At 43.5% G+C, this 23688-nt stretch overlaps 1 protein-coding gene across 3 annotated transcripts in view; it reads left to right on the top strand.

The window, feature by feature from the left end:
* Positions 1–22202, top strand: part of LOC148534364 (glypican-5-like) — a 318714-nt gene extending 296512 nt beyond the window's left edge. For all 3 annotated transcript variants that reach the window (XM_088466433.1, XM_088466426.1, XM_088466419.1), the window contains one exon: positions 16018–22202. In XM_088466433.1, coding sequence (XP_088322559.1) covers positions 16018–16229 — 212 coding nt within the window. In that variant the 3' untranslated portion in view covers positions 16230–22202. The remainder of the gene's footprint in view (positions 1–16017) is intronic.
* Positions 22203–23688: the final 1486 nt, after the last annotated feature.

Below are 23688 nucleotides of genomic sequence, written 5' to 3'. Positions count from 1 at the left end.
ATATACATCCAATTTAACAGTATGGTATTCAGTGCAAATTACAACAGTGGAGCACTAGCCACCCACCGGTTAAGCGCTGTATTACATGCTGTAGCGTATTCTTTGTTGAATACTTCGGTACGCCACAAGTCCAGCCATCACGTAACGTTCCATGGCGTGACTCAGAGCCCTGAATGGCACTCCTTGAACAACAAACTAGCTGGGCACATCTGTACTCTGGAGCAGTAGAAACACATTCTCTGGAGTGATGCTTCCACACCTGGCACTCTGATGGACAGGTCTGGGTTTGCCAGGAGAACACTTCCTGATGGAACTGCCAACTGTAAAGATTGGTGGAGGAGATATAATGGGCCTGTTTTTCATGGTTTTGCCTGGGCCCCTTAGCTCCAGTGAAGGGAAATGTTAATACTAGAGCCAGGGCCTTAACTAGGGTAGTGCGACCAGTGCCATGGCACAGGGCACCGCAGGGCAGGGGGCATTGTTTAGGCCTGTCAATTTTCCTGTTTATTATCATTCTTGTAGCTTCCTCTTCTTTTATCCTGAGCATCTCCTGGCTGCCCCAGAAGTACCCCTATCTCTATCCTGGCCCTTCCTCATGAAGCCATGGCCCTTTTTCAGGTGCACTACCTTATGTCCCTATTTAAAAAATGGAGGGGCGCCAATGCTCTCTCTGGCACAGGGCACCAAAAAGTCTAGTTATGGCTCTGACTAGAGCATACAGTCACCTTCTAGAGAGTTGTGTGTGTCCAACTTTGTGGCAATAGTTTGAAGATGACCCTTTCATTTTTCAGCATGACAATGCCCTCATGCGCAAAGTGAGTTTCAACAAAAATGTTTTCTCTTGACTGGTTGACTGGCCTGCCACACGGGTGTGTGTGTGTGTGGTGTGTGTGGTACCCCAGGTGTTGGTTGGGTACAGATAAGTGAGATGTATAGATGGTACCTTACAGCTGAGATGGTAGCTCCAGTTGATCTTCCTTCTTATTTGGCAACAACTTCACAAGCTATACCCACATCAGGCTGTAGCAGAAAGGCTAGACCCATACACACATTAAACTGACATAGCGTGACAGCTTTGATGAATAGAATAATCAAGTAGGTCCAGAGATGGTCACAGTGTGATGAAAATAAGGATCACCTTACATATGACAGGAGACAGGCACAAAAAGAAATTTAGCAATTTCAAAACAATAGTTTGCAATACAATAGTAAATACGTAATGGGCAATAACTTATTCTAGTAGTGAAACGAGTTTTTTTAACTTAAGTGCTGCAGCACCTCTTTGTATATGTCTAGGGAAAATGCAGTTTCTTGATTGGCTCAATATACAATAGTTTAAACACACAATAAATAACCTTTCAAAACACAGAGACGAGTTATTACTCAGCAGAATTAGCAAAAACCTCCAAACTGAGAAGTATTTTACTCTACAGTGCACACAAAGTTCTGTTGTTGGAGTACCCTGTTGCTGGATAATCACTGACCTAAAACAGGCATGTAATTGTAATTCACAATAGGCAATAGTCAAAGACTTAGCATCTAATGCTGTTTCCTCCTGGCTCCAATAGCTTTGGATTTCCAATAATAAAGCACAATAAACACAATCCACATTCAATATGGCAATTTTCTTCGGCACTTCCCAGCATCAATAACTCAGTCCCAAAGTCATACTAGCATTGGGTTGGCTACCCATGTGCAGCTGCTTTTGGTGGTGTACAGAGATATCACTACCTCCCAGCGCCTAGTTTAATTCTGTGTTGTACCAAAGTCATACTTGCCTACCCTCCTGGAACGGCTGAGAGGCTCACGAAAATTGGGTGGCACTTCTGGCTGTCTGGAAAAATGTGCAAGTCTACAGGAGTCTGGAGCCACCTGGCCATGATGCAATTTGCGTTGAATCGCTTCATTGTGACTCTGCCGCCCACTTCACAATGGTGATAATCACGGCATTGTATAGCTGGGGCGGGGCAACAATGACGTCATCACGCCCTTGGACCCCCTCTGTCAGCCTCAGCACTTCAGTGATAGCACTTTGCCTAGTCTCTTGTGTCTCACAACAGGCCTTCGGCAGCTCACTCTACTCCTCTGTGTCTGCTGGTCTCAACTGCACATGTGCAATTACAAAGCTCCAGGTTCTGTTGCTGGCTTGGCTCTGTTTTGGCGTGTAATGGCGCCACCTAGTGGCAGTCTCCTATTTACAACGTTAATTGGCTATGAACAGCGGAACGAGTGATCGTTCCATTGTTCGTTACATTCGTTCTGATATGTACCCAGGATCCAATATGTCAGCCTGTTGGGTCAGCTGGGTACATATCGCTCAGTGTGTACCCAGCTTAAGATTCATTGAGTTTCCTATAAGATTCATTGAGTTTTGTCTACCAGACATGGGGAAGCTTATATAATAAGCATTGCATGGTAAATGTGCAGCACAACTATTTTTTCAGTGATTGCCATCTCAGGATAGAGATAACAAGAAAATGCTTTAGAGCATTCTTTATATTACACATTTATTCTATGAATTCAGTCTTATTTTACATTTTTTTACTAAGGGGAACTAAAAGCCCAAAAACTTGGTCTTTTATTACCTTGTACAAGGAAACAGTGATAAGTTCACCTTTATCGCTCCAGTACCGCTCAGCCAGCTTCGAGATATTTTAGCAATAAATTGTGGTGATAACAGGTTTTTCATTACTACACTAAGCGGCAATAAAATAGCTCATTATCTAGTAAGATTGAGATGAACCAGTCTACCTTAGTGCTTCAGTTGCTAGGATAGGTAGGTTTCTCCATCTATATGGAGCAGTATTGAATGGATAGAAGTGGAGAGGCAGGGGTATAAAACAAAAAATTTATATTTATTCCAAAACAAATGGAGGAAGATAGATAGATTGTATAGTTAGTTTCCATTGCATAATTACTAAGAATTTTTGCAATTAGCTATGAGGAGCAATTTTATGACTCTTGGCCATTTACTTCTTTAGTGGCCCCTCGTACTGTGTTGCCCCAGTAGGTTTCCTGGAGAGCAATGAGGAAAATGTGTGAAGTAAAAATAAGGCCTTTTTTAATTACATATACATTAACTTGATGTCATGTGCAATTATGTTACGGTGAAATATATGCTCTTTTTTTCAACAAGGCATTTTACAATGTTTTGGGATTTATTAGTGGGAAGATAAAGGCCGTTGTCATTTGCTCTCTCATTTTTCAGAAGGCCAAAAAATATTAGAGCAGCGTTAGGTAACTGACAGTCCCAGGGGCCCATTGTGGCCCTCTGAACCTTCATGTGTAGACCCCAGCTACTTTATGATTGATTGTCAGACTTGTTTGTAGCACTATGTAACACTTGTATAAAATGCATGCTGATATTGTATTACAGATATTTGTATCTTTCTCTGACTAAATGTATCGTTTTAACCTATTACTGGGAATCAAGGTAATGTGTAAACATTTCTAATGTTAGAGCACTGTCCAAGCAGCCCACGAAGTGTATTAGGATGTCTATTGTTGCATTAGACCAGGGATGGGCCCTTATATGGCCCCCGGAATGATTTGGACTGGCCCTCTGAGCTTTTTTCTGCTAGCCTCATCTGGCTAGCAGGGTGCCTAGAATGGCACACAGCAGCCAGAATCTATGCAGCAATGCCGCCTGGAGCGTCCTTAGGACGCTCCAGACGGTCACACCGCTGCCCTTACAGCTCCCCGGAGCATCCTCAGGATCCTTTGGACATTGCTGTAATCACCGTCAATTGTGACCCCCCACCCCGCGTGATGTCACACGAAGGGGGCGTGGCCTGCATCGGGACAGCGAATAATGTTATATATTTCATTATGGCCCTCGGCAAAAAAGTTTCCCCATCCCTGCATTAGACCCTTCTTTCTGACAAAAGAAGAAGTTGTCTACCTTCCCCTATTAGTGTACTGCCCACAGCCCCCATACAGCAAATAGTTGGGGCATACTTGCTGACTTTGGCAAGTTCCTCTCTGGTAGGTCCATAGAGCGGGAGATCCAGGTGTGTGGGATGGAGGTGGGGTGCCTTGAATTGCATCATCGCAGCCCCGTCCCCATTTTATTTTGCCTTCACTTATAGCAAATCACGTTATCATGCCCTTTGCCCGTGCCCACTTTACCTAAGAAGTGGTGGTGGTCGGAAGGTTGCAGGAAAGCCAGGATACTTTCCCCAATTTTGGGAGGCTAGTGGGAGTTCCAAGAAAGTGGGCAAGTATAAGTTGGTGCCTCTCTCCTGGAACACTGTCACAGCTGGTTCAGTAAAACAATAAAAAGCTTTTGTTCTGCTCTTCACCATAGGACTGTGCAGGTACGTTTACACCTGCAATCTAAGCTGCAATAGTACTATCCTGGTTGTTGGTAGCAACAGGGACTTGACCCAGGACCCCTGAAACAAGGTGAGGACCTCATCTTAGGAGACACAGACCTAGGGGTAAATTTGCTAAGAATCGAGAATGGTCGAGTTTAGTTTTTTTAATCTCAATTTGCATCGCCGAATCTCTGTTTTTTTTCTCGTATTTTATCTCTCAAATTTACTAAGAAGTGAGTTTAGCTGAAAGTGAGATTGCCAATTGTGAAGCTGATCGAGATATCTCCCCCGAGTTGCAAGTGAAGATGAGATTACTCACCCGAGATTGCAGTGGGTTCTCTCTGCAAATATCTCCCGAGCTAGCAGCCTGCACATATCAGTGAGATATGTGCAGGCTGTTTGTTTGGAAGATCTATAAAAAACGGGTTAAATTCTTTTAAAAAAAATGACGTGGGGTTCCCCCCAAAAGCATAACCAGCCCCGTACTTGTCAGCCTGTCCTGGTACCTAAAATTGCGGGGAACAAAATGAGTAGGGTTCCACCATAAGTTAGGTACCAGCACCAGGCTGCAGGGCCAGTCCTGGTTTTAAATATAGGATGGGAAAAAATTTGCTTAGAGGTCCCCCTACATTTAAAACCAGCACCGGACCAAACCGACCGGGGTGTAATGCCACAGCCAGGAGACCCTATTACCGGGTCTCCAGGGCCAAAACATTCTCACCTCAAGTCGGTCAGGCCAAGCCGGGGATCTCAGGGGAGGTGGGGACACCCCTCTCCCGAAACCCCAGGCTTTGTTTGAAGCCCGGGGCTCTTCCCCGCACCCCTGGGCTGTGGGTACGGGGGTAATAAAGTGTAAAATCAAAGTAAACTATTGTATTTTACAGTGGAACTACAGGTGTCAGCATGCCTGCCGTTTGGCACTTGTGGAACTACAAGTGCCAGCAGGCGGCCGGCACCCGTACATCCACTGTAAAATAAATAGTTAAATAAAGACAGTACACACACACCTTAAATAGTACAAGTTTATTACACACATACATCAAGCGCACATATTTACCTGCTGCCAGATGTTCTCGTCTACTTGTCCAAGTAGAATCCTGTTTGGAGGACCTGAAAAAAAGATCCTATACTCACCTCCATCCTCGCACTGGACTCCGTAGCATCCAGGGGGGTCTTTGCCAAAACAACAAAAACTTATGTTAGCGGTGTATGTGTGTGACCACATACCTCACTAACCGGCTCCCGACTGAACAGCGAGAACAGTCAGGAGCCGCCAGCCAATCAGCGTCCGCTAACTGTAAAGCGGCCGCTGATTGACACCGGCTCCTGACAGTTCCCACGTGGGAAAAAAAATTAACACTAAGTTAACTATTTACAGGCAGAAACATACACAAATCACACTGATCTGTGTATGTTTCTGGCAAACTCGCAGCTCTGGAGGTGAGTGTTTAACTTCAATTTGGCAGAGAGTTTGCTGTCATCTCACCCGAGCTTGTCATCCCGATTCTTTGTAAATTTGAGAGATGTATATTTTAGGTGAAAAGTACTTCTGAGTTGTCCCAATGGTGAGTTGATTCGCGTTAGCTATCTCCCCCGAGTTTTACGAGTGAGAAGAGAGAAATCTCTCTCTATCTCATCCGACTTTACCTTTAGTAAATTTGTGACATGAAATCTCGACCAATCTCGAATCTTAGTAAATTTACCCCCTAGAGGTGGCAGAGAAGAGGTACTTACCTCCATGAGAGAGAGCAGTGATATGAAACCATGCAGTTCCTCATGAACTGGTACAAAAAAAACCCTAATGGAAGTGAAAATATCTCATGTGGAATTCTATAGCAGCAGTTACATGCACCATCGCAATACTGATTGTATTATTGTTCTCAGGGTGGTGATAACAGACCAAATCATTTCAATAGCGCTTTCTTGATAAATGTACATATTTATTTATTTTAATAAGTTGAACTGAAAGCCAAAGCGATAAGGTAACTGCTCTGGGCCAGTACACTCCGCTACCACTGCAATAATCTTTTCATGAACTGCAGCGGTAAGGAATCTTAAAGGGGCCATTAATGATAAATAAGCCTCTTAATCGCACTGTTAGTTTTTGATAGCTGCTTTTTTTGTGCTGAAACTTTCTAACTCTAGGACTTCGGCTTAATGGCCCATCCGGGAAGGGATAGCAGTAACTTGAAGGTAGATGTCTGCATGTGATACATTATTTTCTTAATAAAGCAAATTTATGAAAAGTAGACCACTTAAAATGTATTCTAGAACAATGTTAAAGGGGTATATTTATTATAATTTGCAGTGTGTCCCCAAATATTAAGATGCATATCGCGGCAATAAGGTTTCTTTTTCCGACGGAATGGATCAATTTTAATTGCGGGGACATAGGCTCCAGTAAAAGCCCGTCCTGGTGATCAGGAAGAAGTGATCACACAGGGAAACACTTTACTTCCACTTAAGGACCCTCAATACAGATAGTGCACATGGGCCAGCCGTGATGCACAGCAAGACCTCCTGCAGCCCACCGGAGATGGATCACAAGATCTCTGCCAGGGCAGCCCCATTGCAGTCAATGGGCTAACACCATATGAAGATGGCATTAGTCCACGCAGGTACTGTCCACAAAGCTTCAATTTGCGGATCTTGTTAAATACCGTCCCCATACAAAACTGTGGATGGCTGCTGCTGGGGGCTGGCTGACAGCATGATATATATATATGTATTAGGGGTATCTAATTCTGCCCTTAGACATGCAGGGACAGCAGTATCCTCATATTTTGAAGACAGAATTAATTAATAAATATAAACAAGTGTTGTTAGTACAGTACATTACTGTCAAACACATTTTTCACCAAATCCCCCCTCATGTAGTCTGTACAAGTCTTAACATTTTTATTAACCATTTCCTACCAGCCCGCTGTCTTTCTACATCACCAGAGTTTATGGCCTCTCTAGAGGTAACGTAGAAATGTGCCACCTAATATTCCAGAATGCCCGCTCAGATGCTTGTGATCACGGAGCATCTCACAATGTGGTTCCAACTTCCTGGAAATGGCTATGTCTGATTTATTAAAAGTTATATAAATAGCCAGCACTCTCCCTCACAGCCAGGATGTGACTAAACCGCAGAGGTTGGGAACCAAGGGTCATTTTGATATAACATTATTCGCGGGCCCGGTGCAAGTCACGCCCCCTCCGTGTGATGTCACAAGGGGGCGGGGCCACAATCGCCAGTGATTACAGCAATGCTGTAAAGGCAGAGTTGTGACCGTCTGAAGCGTCATAAGGACACTCCAGGTGGCACTGCTGCATAGATTCTGGCTGCATGGTGACATTCTAGGCACCCTGCTAGCCAGATGAGGCTATCAGAAAAAAGTTCAGAGGGCCAGACCAAATGATTCTGCGGGCCTTATACAGCCCCCGGGCCTGAGGTTCCCCATCCCTGGACTAAAGGTTTGGGGACCCCATAGCAGAATTTTTCACAAACCCACATGTTTCTGGGGGTACGTGTGCTCAGCTCCACTGCATGTTGCTCTCCCCTCCTGCTCAGAGAGGAAGGGAACATTAGCGGATATGGTAAACATGGAGCTCTGAAATTCTTGGTAGCATTTAGAGCATTGTATGACTGTAAATGTTTTGCAGTATAGGTGGTCACACAGCTGACCCTGGACACTGCACTATTCTCCACTGAGCGCTGAGGAGCAGCATGGGTGGCATCTACAGACAGTGCTGACAGACCCCCTCAGCTGCTGGGATTTGTAGAAGCCACAGCTCCTGCTAAGACGGTAGTACATATCAGAAATGCATGTGTCAGAGAGTAGGTGCAGGTCTTTTTGGTAGAAAGCAAAGAAGAGAACAACATTGTGTATCTCTTCTGTTACCTCCCATCACCTAATTTTATATTCCACTCTACTGCTACTGTTTGGCTCTGGAGATTGCATGGCTGTATGCAGTGGCATTGTGGGGGGCCCGCACTGGGTAACACCATCCAAGGGGGTGACAACAAAATAGCAGAGCTGCTGTGCTATTTTGGTGTCACCGCCGTGGATGGTGTCACCAGGCAGCGGTGATGGATGACATGCGTCATCCACACTGTCATACACCAGGTGGCATGGAATTGTGGACATGAAGCCACGCCATTCTTGCCTACTTTTGAAAAATAGTTTCAGGTAGATAATTTACGATAGTAGCTAGCGCTGTTGAGGGGCGTGGCCAGCACCGCCCAAAAGGCGTGTCTAGATCCACCTATGGGCGTATCTATTGCCAATTGGGTGTGTTCTAGACCAAATTAAATTACAATGATGGTATGTAAACACTTGACATGTGATACTGTAAGTCACAAAAATATTCTGTATTGCTGATATGGAGGCAAATAGTTGTCAGTACATTTCCATATGGAGACAGAGGAATAATGGGGCCTTGCAAAAAGAAATGTGGATAAAGTAAGAATATGCTCCTCCACAAGCATTCAAATTAAAATACTTCAACCTTCAATTTTGTAATATATAGATGACCACACAACATTTGTTGTGATCACCGGCACAAATAACCTACCCTCCAACATGACCTGCTCCTGGACTTCCCACCTAATTTATGATTGCAGCCACCTGTGTTGAACTAGGTAACTGATGAGACAGGTGTTTCATCACAGGTGGCTGCAATCATAAACTAAGAAGGAAGTCCAGGAGCAGAACATTTTGTACCTAATGGAACGGTTCATGTTGGAGGGTATGTAATAATACATCTTACTATACGCTGACACCCAAGCCCCTCACTGACATTAATATGTCTCTGCCACACTAACATTACTACTAGATCTCCTCCTGCCACATTCACATTAACAGATCCCCCCATTCACATTAATAGATCCCCCCACACACATTCACATTAATAGATCCTCCCACACACACACTCACATTAATTGATCCCCCCCACACACATTAATAGAACACCACCCACAGATTCACGTTAATAGAACCCCCCACAGACTGTCCCACCTGACGATATCCTGACACTGACATCTCGACAGGGGACTAAAGATAGGCGTCGAAATCCCGATGCCTATCATTAGCCCCACAACAGAATACCGACACCTGGCACACTGAACGAAGGTAAGCCGGGTGTCTTAGCGTCTAGCCCCCCCCCCCGGGAGGGTTAGGGTGTGGGGAGCGGGGGTTAGGTTTAGGCACAAATGGGGGCGGGGGTTAGGGTTAGCCACCACCAAGGGAGGGTTAGGAGGGGGGGAGAGGGGAGGGTTAGGTTACTTACCAACCCCCCTCGGGAGTTAGGTCTGTCAGGGTTCCGCTGTCGGTATTTGATCCGGCGGCTATTCAGTCGCCGGCATTAAATACCGATTCCCTACAGTGCAGCACCCGGCTCCTGTCACTGAGGGGGAGTCTGCATCTTGGTGTCACCCCTGGTGCGGCCCGCACCCCCCTTGTGACGCCACTGCACACACAGATTTACATTAATAGAGCCCCCCACAAACACACACACAGATTCACATTAATAGAAGCCCCCCCCCACAGAGATTCACATTAATAGACCCCCCACAAAAACACTCATTCTCATTAATAGATCCCATCACCTCTCCTCTCCTGTGGCACTGACATCAATAGATCTGTCTGGAGCTACAGTGAGCTCTGAAACACTCACACAGCTCCTCAGTGAGTTCAGCATCTGCTCCTCCTCCATCTGTCCTCCATTATGTCTGGGCTGGGCAGGGAATGCTGGGAGCATCAGTCTCTCCCAGCAGTCAGTGTTTGGCCCGTGTTTCAGCTCTGTGCAGGGGTAGGCAGAGGCATCTCCAGGCTCCATAGCAAACGGACTCCCTTCATCTTCATGTAGTCAAGCCTGGACCCCGCCCCCATCGCGCATGCACAGTCAGGAATTTTTGACTACGCAGACCTATCGCAGAGTGATTGACAGGAAGTACCGTTTAATGGTGACGGGGGTGGTTGGTGAAACGCAGACGTGCCAGTGAATTTGAACGCCGTTACAGGGACGTGCATAAATTAGCCACTGCAATGACATACGCAGCCTGAGCTCTCACTGTATACCGGAAGGTTGGCAATTTCTGAGTAAGGTCTGACCTTGTGCAAGTGTGCGTGAGGCTCCGATTGTACTCAATGTTACCGATGTTTTGGCAGACTTGCAAAGTATTATGGATGTGTGTAAGGTAAGGTGGGCGTCCCTATGTTGTACTGCGACGGCATAGCGATCGCAGTGGATTAGCATATCTTCGCAGTGAGACTGCGTGCGTAATCGCTATTGCATTCGCAGTTGCGATCCGTACTGAATCAGGCCCTAAGATTGTTTAAAAATTGTTTGTATATGGTGACAAGACAGATACACAATTCTGTTATGTAGGTGTGAGAGGCAGAACTTTTAGCACTTACAACAGAATGATAGAAAGTATTCCTACAAGTCTACCTGAGAGACTCTGATGAGCCACAGAGTGGAAGGGGAGGGGGGGTAACCCAGTGTCCCTGGAGAGCTGAGCAGAGGAGGCTGTGAGGTGTCTGCTGTGGGGAAGGACAGTGATGGAACAGCACATGTTGTTGTCTATCACCTCTCTAACGCTTTCTCTGGAATTTATTCCTAATTATCTTTAATGGCAGTCTGAAAGCTTTCCATTTCTCTTCCTCCATTTGCTGAATACAAATATTATCCCTGGGATGCCACGTGCATTCTAATTACACACAGGTCTGTAAAGCTTTTTAAACAATTACTACAATGAATACATACTTACAAATAACTAATATGGTATTTGAATAAAATGTTTTGTGCATCTAAGTACATCACACAATACATTAATAGATCATTTACCACACCAAGGTGCGGCAGTCCGGATTAGGACCGAATGAGGATGGAGTGGGCTGCAAGTATATATGCCCCATCCAGAGAGTAGGCTACACAACACATGTTCAAAAAGACCTTTGCACCTTCTGTTTTTCTATACGCTATTTTAAGATAATTGACCAATCTTTGTTGCTAGAAACTAGATCTTAACCAGTCAGATTATCACACACCCAATTATATGGCAAGTTGCTCAAGCACTCTAGTCAGAGATGTTACCCGGTGCCCTTTTTCATTTGTAATATGCAAACTGTTCCTACAATGTGTATATTAAGTGTCAGTGGCTCTATGGACATTTATTGGATGAACAGTCACAGGGGTATACAGATGTGGCAAGGTGTGGTATGGAATGTCGACTCAGAATGGTCACACCAGAGTGTCGACAGTCAGAATGTTTACATGTTGTGAAAGTGAATGTTGACAGTTGGCATGTCGACAGTGTTTTAGCCCAAACTGTGCGCTGTGACACCAAGGGGTGCCTCGGGACACTTGCAGGGGTGCCTCAGGTTGGTGGTCCAGCACCAAATCTATTTATTTATGGTCAATGTAATGTAAATATGTCGACAAACAGAAGCGCAACCTGTCCACAACCACATAACTAACCTAATGGTGACAGGTCAGCACAATTTACTTCACTTTACTACTTATTTTTCTGAATCTCTCAATAACAAACTTTTGGCTTAGGGGTGCCGTGAAAACAATGCTGATACTCTACGGCGCCGTGATTCAAAAAAGTTCTCATTACCTACTTCTCTTGCACACCAGCTACGCTCTACACCTCCTCCTTGGGCTCTCTGCCCCTGGGCTCCACTCCTCCATTGTTTTCATTTCTTCAAACGACCTAGAACCATTATCTGCGCCCACGATAATAGTACAGGTTTTAGCTTACGCTGGATATTTCCATTGTACCCCTTGCACCAGTGGCTGTGTTGAGAGTTGTAGTGCTATTTGTGACTTGTCTACTGTATTGTACTGTACTGTTTACCCTTTACTGTCTTATTGTTTTGCCCTCTGTACGGCGCTGCAGACAACTTGTGGCAAACTATAAAGTTTAATAAAAATAATATAGTATAACTCAATGGTGCATGAGTGACTGTGTGGCATCGATTCCTCTCCAATCTAACATTTACACAATGACATACCTGTAACTTGCCCAGAACTGGTACTTGCATAGATGTACAGTGGGATCAGCATTTATTGATTTTATAAATAGATAAAACAGCATCACAAACCTATATCTGCAATTATATAGAGTGGAACCGAAGTTGTACTTAGGAGGCATAAAATACTTGTTAGAAATACTATGACATAGGACCATATAGGAAAGGCTTGCACACTTTTACAGAGTTCCAAAATATGCCCAGTTAGATTATAAACATGGGACATTGGAAGATAACCTTCCATAGCTGCTGATAGCGGGTTCCTCCAATCATTCTACTTGATAAGGTAATAATGTACAGTAGACGAGGTGCTCAGATTGCTGGGTGGTATGTAATCTTATTTAAGAAATTTGTGTCAGATCAAACAAAATCATTTATATAAGAATGATGGACTCTAAATAATGGCTTAATAATGGCTTAAACCGGTTGTTACCAGATCAGAAATATGAAACGTTCACCACACACAGAATTCCCACATTGCAAAGACACATAACTTGGTCAATCCTCCAGGTCGGCCTACTGTAACAGGGATTGGAGAGTCACTCCAACAGTGTCAGAGTATAATCATATGTACTGGTAAATAAATATGTTTACATTTGTAATCTGTCAGAGAATTGACCCAAGTTTTAAAAATATTAGAACATAGCAAGTGGGAAAAGCATGTTATTTGGTGTACGGCTGATGTGCAGCCCTTAAATTCTGCATTTAAAAAGTAGAAGACATTGTAGAGTTCTAAACTGAGGATTTCTCAGGTCCTTCATTATTAAAAGTATGCGCTTCATTCTGGTACACAACTACTTTGCTTTTCTCACCCAATTCTACCAACAACTGTGCAGCATTTTCACACCCTGTAAAGGTGCCCACACACATAGCGATATTTTACACAATCTGGCCGATTCCGACACATTGGAACGACAGATCGTGTACAATATGGCCAAATCGTGAGTCCCCACTCATGATCACGATGCGTTGCGCGTCCCCGCTGGTCACACATCGCATCGTCAGATCTGCCGTGCAGTAGGGCAGATCTGACAATCTAGGAGGCGATGCACTGTGAAAGTCTGGATGCAGGAGAGATCGTTTGAAGATTGGACACCAAATCGTGTGCAGAGTTGCCGGGGTGGAGCTTGAGTGTGCAGATCGGTATGTGTGTGGGCACCTTGACTCCAACCTATATGTGTCCCAGCTGGGAGAATGCACATGTGTAATAATTATCATGCCTTTAGCCATCAAACTGTACTTTATAAGAGAAGCATTGATGATAGGTTCATCATTTACAATGGATTTAAAGAAGAATTGGAAATCTTTATGTCAAGCTTGACAATTATCACTTTCCTAACACCTGACTACAAAGATATCTATACAACATCAGATTTTTCTTTTCTAGAGGGATTCAAGGGGGTAAATTTACTAAAGTGAGAGTTTTTACAATTGGATATGTTGTCCAGAGCAACCAATCAAATTCTAGCTATTATCTTCTAGAAGGTGCTAGTTAAATGTTAAGTACAATCTGATTGGTTGCTATGGGTAACATCTCCACTTTTAAAAACTCTCACTTTAGTACATTTACCCCACGGAGTCTGGTATCCAGGTTGCCTTTTAGTTCAGAGCATAGAAAGAGTAAAGGATTTTGATAGTGTGGCTTTGCCTGTGTAACCATAGAGGAGAATGACAGTAAGAGTATCCCGAAATGATTTAGGCCATATATTCAAGGAAAATGGTGCAATGAGATATGTCCATTGTAATTGGTTAATATATGGCTGATTGAACTTTTTCTGAACGAAAGGGGAAAGTACTGTCAGAATAGAAGAGTATGTTTTTTTTTCATTGTCATAATATAAGCATGGTTATGGCCATTAATCATGGTCTTCTTGTGTCTATTCATGCTAAGCATGTTCCCGGAGATGAGAATGGGGTAACTGATGCTTACTCTTGATTTCCATGTGAAAGTTCTGCCAGAGGCAGATGATCATAGCTGCACTTGCTCTGGGGCTATTTGATGACTTGCGTAGTCAGTAATAGGACGGTCATGGTTTGGCATTGGTTTGCCACACCAACTTCTAATATTAAAAGTTGTAAGTACAGTATGTATGACTGAGCTAATCATCTATACAGCAAAAGCCGTTATTTCATCAGGGCATACACAGGGTTTTTTTATGTTCAGTAACTTCATGAACAAGCTTGTTCAGTCTTATTCTGCCTTGATGGGACCAAGAAACAACCCTGTAGTTGCTCCATTGAGTTCAGCATGACCGCACATACTGAAGAGTCCCTTGTGCCGTGAAGAGGAAATCATCCAGATAGCTGATAGCTGAATTAAATCCTAGAACACACTCTAAAGGCTTGAAAAATGCATTTGATTTCAAACAGCCCATAGACAATAATGTACCATCTTTTCTTCCCACACATGTCCAAACAAGGGAAAACATTTAGGCTGTACTAAGTGTAAATAAAAGAAATGAGACTTGTTTTTAGTAGTAATGTCCCTTACACCACGACCTGAAACACCAATTGATGTTCCAACTGAAATAGTATACAACACAAAGTGTAACTCTTCACTAATCCCATCATTCATTCAGTCAACCTTTTGGAATAACATATGGTGGATCACCGTACACATCCTAGGATCTTTTTTTAGAAACCATGATCCAGGAGGATGTATACAGGCCTTCCATACAGTAGGTGGATGGCCAAAGTGTACCTCATCCACTCCAATCCCATCTCTTCATTAATTATCTGTAGCTGGTTCTGGTAAATCATAGCTGGGTAAAGATATTTTTAAACCCTTAGATGCCATGTAAGGGAACTTAATCCCTCTTTCAGTAGCAATGCTGCCTGCTGAGCCAGATTTGTCTTTCCAGCGTCGTACCCTTTTTTTGCAGTTTTCCCCATGCATGCCATGTCTTCTTTTCTTGAACTATATTTCTAATGGGTCACCACCATGACATGCCTCCATTTTGTGAAACAGTCCCTGGCTCCACCCCGGACCACCTGCAGCCTGTCAATCAGGCAGCGGCACCCAGGGCACTGCGAATGTCGATGCAGGATGTGATCTGCACATGGGCAGTGAGGCTTCTGCACATGTGCAGATCTCACACCATCGGAGATGTACATGAACATCGGAGTTCTGTACATCTCTGAATTAGGCCCTGTATCGGATGCAGCCTTAATGGATCAATGCCAGTTCATCCCCTTTTTTATTTTGAAAGGCCAAAATGGCATCACTGGACCCTGTCCCCAAGATGCACTATTCCGCCCTCTGTACTTATGAGCAGGGCTCTCTACCCTCTTGTGCTTCTCCTTACTCTACTTCTTACTCCCTACTAGGGCACCTAACACTTGGTTGCTTTCCTTTGTTGCTTATCTGGATGTTATGGTCACTAATGTATATTATCCATGTCCTTGTCCTGTATTGTATAGTACTGTAAGTCACTGGTCAACCTATTTGCCTATGTACTTTGTAAGGCGCTGCGGAACACGTGGCTCCATATAAATAAATGATAATAATAATCTTGTATCACTTTCTTTTGTATTCTTTATGAAGCATTACAGTTATGTTCACATATTGTAACACATGTACTGTATCTTTGTTTTTCTTCATATTGTACAATGATGTGGAACATTTTAATATTTTAAATTATTTTCCATTAATTTTTGTCACTTTGTTTTTCCTCTAGATACAAAGAAACGGACTGATGATTCCAGCATGATCAACAAAACTATGAATGTTCCAATCCTCCTTCCAAGTGCCACCAAAACACCACCGAAACAGAGGAATTCCTCAAATTCCGCCAGCAGATTCCGTGGTTGCTCAGCTATTATCGTTGCTGCCTTATTAATTATGTGTCAGTTTATATCACAGCTTTGCAGTGCTGCAGCTACATTTTAAGAATCTTCTTAAAATCTTTTGACGCCTTATTCAAGTGAAGCAAGAAAGTAGCTTTTTAGGACAAACGTAAAGAGACAGCACGGACCTAATGCTGAGTGACCTTGGATGAGTCAGCCCACAGTACAAATGGGATGACAAGCTGGCAAGCTAGACATATGTCTTGGGAACAGTAAGGATCGAGGTGACAGATAATAAACAACTTTCGCACCTCAGGCAAGATGAAAACAAACTCTCGGTTATTAAGCGGATTGGTTTCACAAGTGTGATTTACAGTTTGGAAGCAAAACTTGGACAAAATCACAGTGGATGAACGTTCACAGTCCAATACCTAATTTAATAACTTAGAGACACCTGCCTTGTAAATAAACTACCAGGGCTGGGCTAGAGGATACATTTCTACTGCTGTGTGTGTCAGATATATGAGTTTAATTGCACTTTAGAAGCCATTAAGCAACGATGCGCTTCACATTACAGATACCTCTAGAATTTTCCTCTTTGGGATTTGTCAGTTTGGTTCCCACTTTTAAAACCAGCAACTATCTGTATATGTAACAATGTAGTATTTTATATCCATTGCCTTCTTCTTATCTCCATTTTGAAAGAGCGTTTTCGACTTGGTGTCTTTATATAAGCAAAATGAGCACAGTATCTGGAGTAGGCTTAGGATCAGCAGCATTAACATCAATAAAGACACAGGGTTATTGCAAAAGAAATAGTTTTAACAAATTATAATATAACGACATGCACCATACACCGTTTCATAGCAAAACTGGAAGTTTTGACTATTGGGAGGGCCGTGGTGAAGTAAGCAACCGGAAGTGTGCGTCACGTGACCAGTCAGGCAAGATGGCCGCAACTGCTGTAGAGAAGGCATTTTGTGTGCTCAAATTAAGTCAAACTGGTTCCGTTACAGTTGTCCAACGACATTTTAGAATGTGATTTGGGGAAATTACCAACGACTAGACAATCCATATATGATTGGGACAAGAAATTTGAAACAACTGGATGTTTGTGTACAGGTAAAAGCCCTGGAACACAGCATGTATCTGAGGAACAAGTGGAGTGTGTTCCTGCCATTTATCATGTCCTACGCTGGCCACCACGAAATCCCAATATATTAACCTGTGACTTTTTTTATGAGGTTATGTCAAGGACAAGGTCTTCATCCCTCCCCCGCCTGTTAATCTCGATGATCTGCAACAATGTATCACAACAGCTATTGCTGGAGTTAATATAGACATGTTACCACATGTTTGCAAGAATTCCACTACCGTGTTGATATCTGCCGCGTGACTCAAGGTACTGTACACACGTTGAACATCTGTAAGTTGCTGTAATAAACTCCCACAGTTTCTCTACAAAACGGTGTATGCTGAGTGTCGTTATCCTAAATAGTGGTTATTTTATAAATTGTTTTTCTTTTGAAATAACTCTGTACAAGACATAGGTCTAGACAATTGCAGGCTATCCAGTGGGACATAATCAAAATCGGTGTTACAGCAATACACAAACTAATACAGCTTTCACCTATTGTAGTTATTGGACTCCTAAATGTGTTGTTTTCCTAGGAATAACTAAAACTGGGTACAACTCTGAGGGATATATCTGCAGATGATGGTTGTTCATACACACTGAACAGCCGTCATCTGGCCATGGGTCTCGCTAGCCAGGGGGGGGGTTTCGCGCCCCCCTCTCTGTGGCCTCTGCAGCAAGTGTATGGGTGGTCGGCTGACCACTTGTGCACACAGCACAATGCCCCAATATATCTGCTGATATATTGGGCATCAGCTGTGCAGCAGAACCAACGCGTTATGTCTGTAAACAACGTCGTTCACAGTCATATCGCTATTACACACTGGCCAACGGGCACCAGAGATATTGGACAATAAATTGATTGGCCAGTATATCTGACAGTGTGTACCCAGCATCAGTGGTAACAACCTTCCAGCTTGTTAGAGCCTAATGTCATAAGAGTTTGTTCGGGGATAATACAGTGACTGTCTATCAACAGCTGTTTTTAAAGGCTTGTTCAGATTTACTGCTGGCATTGTACAGTTGATAGTTTATCCAGCAGTTATATAACACATTGTAGATATAAATGATAAATGGGGCTAAACTCTCCCCAGATAAACCATTTAAACTTTATTAGTCTAGGCCAGAAGTGCACAATCCAAGGATCGGGCTCTTAGGAGGCTTCCAGAATCTAGTTTCAGATATGCAGTTTGCTGCCAGTTAAACTATAAATAAAAAGGGTGAAGCATCAGTAGTTTAGCATTAAATTCAGATTCAGCAATAATGTCCAGTGTGGGTGATTGTACATTTCCATATTGTAATGTATTTTAGGACAGTCATTTTTACAGTAGAACCCATTACTCTTTGTTCACATCGTAATTACTGGTATAATACCAGTGTGGAGCCACACACAGCTCAGTCAGACTGCATTCCTCTCTGTGCCAGACTTTCATTGTCCTATCGAAATAAGAGAGTCATGTTATTCCAGTTATTATAGCGCAGCTTTGCTACAGCTGTTTACGCAAAAATCATTAATGCTTGATAAGATATTGTGTGTATGACACCGAAATACTGTTTGAAGTTGGAAGGGCTGGAATATCAATGGGAGGGGAGTTCCACCTGTACCTTCCACCAAAATACTCTTATCGCCTAAAATCTGGTGCTGCTGGGAGCTGACAGTACATGGAGACACTCCATCTATTCCTCCCCTATACATCTCACACAAATCACCTCTACTGAGCTCTGTTATGGACCCCAGCAACCACTAGGCATGCCGCTGAGTAACGGGGTCTTAAGGGGGCACCCTCTTAAGTGCCTCAGGTGGAGGGCAGGTCAGATAGGCAGGAAAATTCAGACTAGAGCAGCCACAATGTTCCCTTATGGCAAAATCTGCTGCTGCTGCTTCTTCACGTTCTTAAAGATTCTAAACACCAAAGTGCTAAAAACAAATCACTATCTGTATTTTCAGCACATTGACTTTTAGCACCATTTATAGTGTCAATGAGCAGGCGTTTGCCATAGGCAACAATGTTCCAATTGCCTCCAGTTTAAGTACTGTTTGACAGTAGTGAGTCTACCTAGTGATGAAATGTACATCCAGCAATGATATGTGAATAGAGGGAAAGTCAGAAGCACATTCAGAGTGCAGTCCCTCAAATGTAGCAGCTCAATTCCCACTATGTCGCCCAGCAACAGAGATCAGGGAATCGTAGCCTGGATCAATAATCCATATTATTTAGGGTTGAAAGTAAAACGCTGCACCATTCATTTATCCCATTCCCAACCAGAGTTTTATTGCATACTTATTCTAGTATTTCTGATCTCATCTTAAAATATAACACCCCAAAAAAAGTAACTAACTTCCAAAAACGTAGCAATTTATACTGTGTAGTTATGGCAATATAGCATCTAGTCTTGAAGTCCCATCAAACTGCTGCTGGGAACTGGGAGACAGTGATTTACATTTTGCTTTAGATCGTGGTCCCACTAGAGCAATTCTGACAGTGCACTAAATCATTGATGCCAGTGCAAGCTCTGGTACCACAATGGCATACATTTTCACATTTGGCTTCACTGCGTTTCTCAAGACAGAAGAGTGTATTGAAATCAAAGCGGAACCTCTACCTTCCATCAACACGGTCAGCTATTTCCATCGCTTCCTGAGTTCTTATAGTTGGATAGTGGTGTTGATTGGCTCAGACTGTGACATGTAGGGCTCACCATTAAAGACAGCTTTATCTTTGTGTGTTTCAGTACAATATTACATCACTATGCGTCAGTAGAGTTGTTATAAAACTTACATTTAAGCGTTGAAAATAATATATTTTGAGCAGCATACCATTTTTACTTTGGGCACCAGGATTTTGTGAACAAACATGAAGTATTCGAGCAAAGCAAAGACTAACCATATGAATAGTCTGTCAGGGCTCCAGCCAGTCTCACTGATCTGGGTAAAACAAGAGCTGGCTATGACGTAATCCCATTTATCCCAATCACTGACTGCCCTATTCTCCTCATATGAAGCAAATGGACCTCGAAAGAAAAGAAAACCTTCAACTGCGGTCATGCCGAGTGATGCATGGAAACAGCAGGGACATAACATAGGGGGAAATCTACCTATCACTGTATAGAATGACCTATATTAACAAAGTAAACTTCTCCTATTTCCTTCTAAAATAATGGGCCTTTTAGTCTCCTTTATGCCTTAAATTGCTAGAGGTCTTTTGGGGGAACTGTTTGTTACAGTGTCAGAGTGCACCTAGAAATGCAGTTCTCCACCATCAGGAAGGCATAAAATGCGCTAAAAGTATAGGATGATCCTCGAAGGCCGGCCAGCCTGAGCTCCTGCAAAATTCAAGACCTTTTCCGGATAGGAAGTTGCCGCAGAAAGGAATACTCCTATTGCATTGTAATAAGCTCAGTAATGCCTGCAAACTCCTCATATATACGGCCTTGCTCAGTAATCCTATGCGCTTTGGAAAAACTCTACTGCATCATCTTCCGGTGTACGTGATGGGTGCTCTTTTACTCATTAAAAGCATAAACTGTACTTGGATTCATGAAAGTATTCTCACACAAGGTTTAAAGATGAAGTTACATGGTTGAGAGCAGACATCTGATTGGACATTACAGCGAAGGCCGCCTATGGTCTGTCAAGGTGTGTGGTGCAGCATGAATCTATGAGACCCCAGAGATAACACCAAAGAGTGAGAAGAGAGGTAGTGCCAATAGTTAGCAGAGGGAAGTGCCAAGGGGGAGTGAGCAGAGAGGTAGTCGGGAGAACAGAGAGGTAGTGTGAAGCAGTAGTGAGTAGAGAGGTAGTTCAAAGGGAGTTGTGAGCATAGGTAGTAAAAAGAGAGTTAGCAGAGAAGTAGTGTGAAAGGGGAGTGAGCCAAAGGAATTGTGAAAGGAGAGTAAGCAGAGAGATAGTGTGAGGGGGAAGGGGGGTTGAGCAGAGAGGAAGGGAGAGTTGAAGAGAGGCAATATAAAGGCAAATAAGCACAAAGATAGTGTGAATGGTGAGTGAGCACAAAGGGAGTGAGCATAGAGGCAGTGTAAAGGTGGCTAGAAGAGGTAGTGTGAAGGGTGAGTGAGCACAAAGGGAGTGAGCATAGAGGCAGTGCAAAGGTGGCTAGCAGAGGTAGTGTGAAGGGTGAGTGAGCACTGCAGAAACATATTGCGAAAGAGGAATAAGCAGAGAGGTAGCTACAAGACGGGGGCGACTGTCGATGGTGAGTGACAGCTCGTCTCGTTTTGTAGGCGGGGAGGGGGGGTGGCTGCACAAACGCAGGCGTTCCCTTAGGAACGTCTGGCGTTTGTGGGAGGCTCTACTGACATCACTCGTGATCAGAGCAGGAAGTCCACTCGGCCTTGCGGTAGCCGAGACCCTACCACAGGGTCTCGTCGCAAGGCCGATGGTCGTGATTATCGCGACGGCCTCCTGCCCGCTCGCACAAGCTGTGGGAGGTCTCCCACAGCTTTGCGAGCGGCCAGACAAAAAAAAAAAAACACGCCCAGAGACCCTGCGAGCTACCTGCGGCAGTGAGCGGATCTGAATCAGGGCCTTAGTTTTATCATGCAGTAACACTTAACTAAGATTCATTCAGATGTGGGGTTATCATTGTCTTTTTAAAAAAAAAAATATATGGACTGAAATACCTGTTAGCATATTGTCTCTTTAGCTAAGGCTGTGTAGGCTCCGCCAAGTTTGCATTATAATTAGGGTCCCTCATCATTGACGGATTATCAATAGCGGCATAAAGAGCTGTGTTGTAGAAATGGCAGGTTTAGGCTTGCTACATATGTGTGTCGTGATAAATCTAACTGACAACTGTGTAAACATCACATGGGCGCCCACACACTCTTTAATATTCTATTTACTTTGTCACTCATCTTTCGCCTGCCAGTTTTCTATGTACATTCAGATTTTTTTAAAGAAAGTTTTAATAAAACAGGTTTTTCCCCCCCAGATTTTTGGCTTCCTACAATTTTATTGAAAACAGGAAAACTTTGCTGGGATGTAATTATGTGGCGCTACCTACTCTGAGTTATAAGTCATACATTATCAGCGTGACATGGTGCATGGGACAACTGTATCTGTCAGTGCACTGGTGGTATGTTCTTGTAGACAGCTGTCATGTGACTAGTTATCACCCTACGTCTGGGATTCATACAGAAGCAGCAATAGTACCCCTGTCAGCTGGCGTCATACTGCAAGTTTTTTGTGACATACAGAAAAGACTTGTGTCTGTCCTCTATTATCTACACATGATAAAGACTATTATCAGCTTGAGGCTAAAGGTACCCAAACATCTGCAACAGATTGTCACGATGGAAGTGGAAACGCTGATCCGCCGGTCGGAAATACCAACCTGCAGCCAGTGATGTTCAGCAATCTGTTGCAGGATCGCTGAAATTTGACATGTTAAATGTCCTGATTTGACAATCACGATAATTTTTTGATCGTGATTGTCATATCGGTGAAATCCAACATGTTGGATTTCTGCGTTCCTGCGATGCCGAGTTGCAGCATCGCAGGATCGCGGCAATCCATTGCAGATGTATGGGTACCTTGAGAGTTTGATTGCAATCGCAGGTGTAATTGTCTGCATACAGTATGTGAAATGTAAGAGATTGGTATCTGCACCAGTAGTTTTATATTATAATCAAAAAGGTTCGGAAGTGCGACCCACGTATCCCGTATAACGCTAATGATTTAGAAGAAGAGCAGAGGATACTCTTTGGGTGCACAGTGGAAAATTATAATAATAAAACATTTAGGGGTAGATTTAGCAATGTTTGGAGAGAGATAGGGGCCCATTTATTACTGATCGCATTTGCAATGAGATCGGGGCATGGTATTACCACCCATGATCGCATTGCTAGATGCGATCATAGTACGGGAATGTATCTTCAGGCACCTGCAATGTGCCCGGAGACTACTGCGCATGCATGGCCACCATTGCCGGGGGAGGGTTCCTATAGAAACCTCTCCCGGTAAGTTTTGCAATGTGTAGCCCATTGGCTACAATGGTCTAACGCCATCTTCAGATGGCGTTAGCTGCGGGGGACAATCTCCGGAATCCATCACATTCTGGAAGTAGGTAAATCTGGAAGTAGGTAAATCTGGCAGCATCGCATCACCCATAGAAACCTATGGGGGATGCGGCTGCCAGCGAGAATGGAGAGATCTCGGCAGGTATCGGAGATATTTGCTGCAGTCCTTCCTTCATACATGGGGGTGATACTAAATATATGCGGTTACCCCCCAAAAACACCCAAATACGCCACAAATATTTAATAAGGAATGAGCCCCAAAGTACCAACCAACCAAACAGCCTCTGACTGTAATTAAAGACTGACAGGAGCTGATTGGTTGGTACTTTATCTCCATTGACTTTATATCTCTCCAAGCTTTGATACATCTCCCCATTAAATCATTATTGAA

This window comes from Taudactylus pleione, unplaced genomic scaffold, assembly GCF_031769625.1.
Source record: "Taudactylus pleione unplaced genomic scaffold, aTauple2 ptg000066l, whole genome shotgun sequence".
Classification (NCBI taxonomy): domain Eukaryota; kingdom Metazoa; phylum Chordata; class Amphibia; order Anura; family Myobatrachidae; genus Taudactylus; species Taudactylus pleione.
The sequence above is the reverse complement of the archived record's forward strand: the minus strand, read 5'-3'. Positions and strand labels throughout refer to the sequence as shown.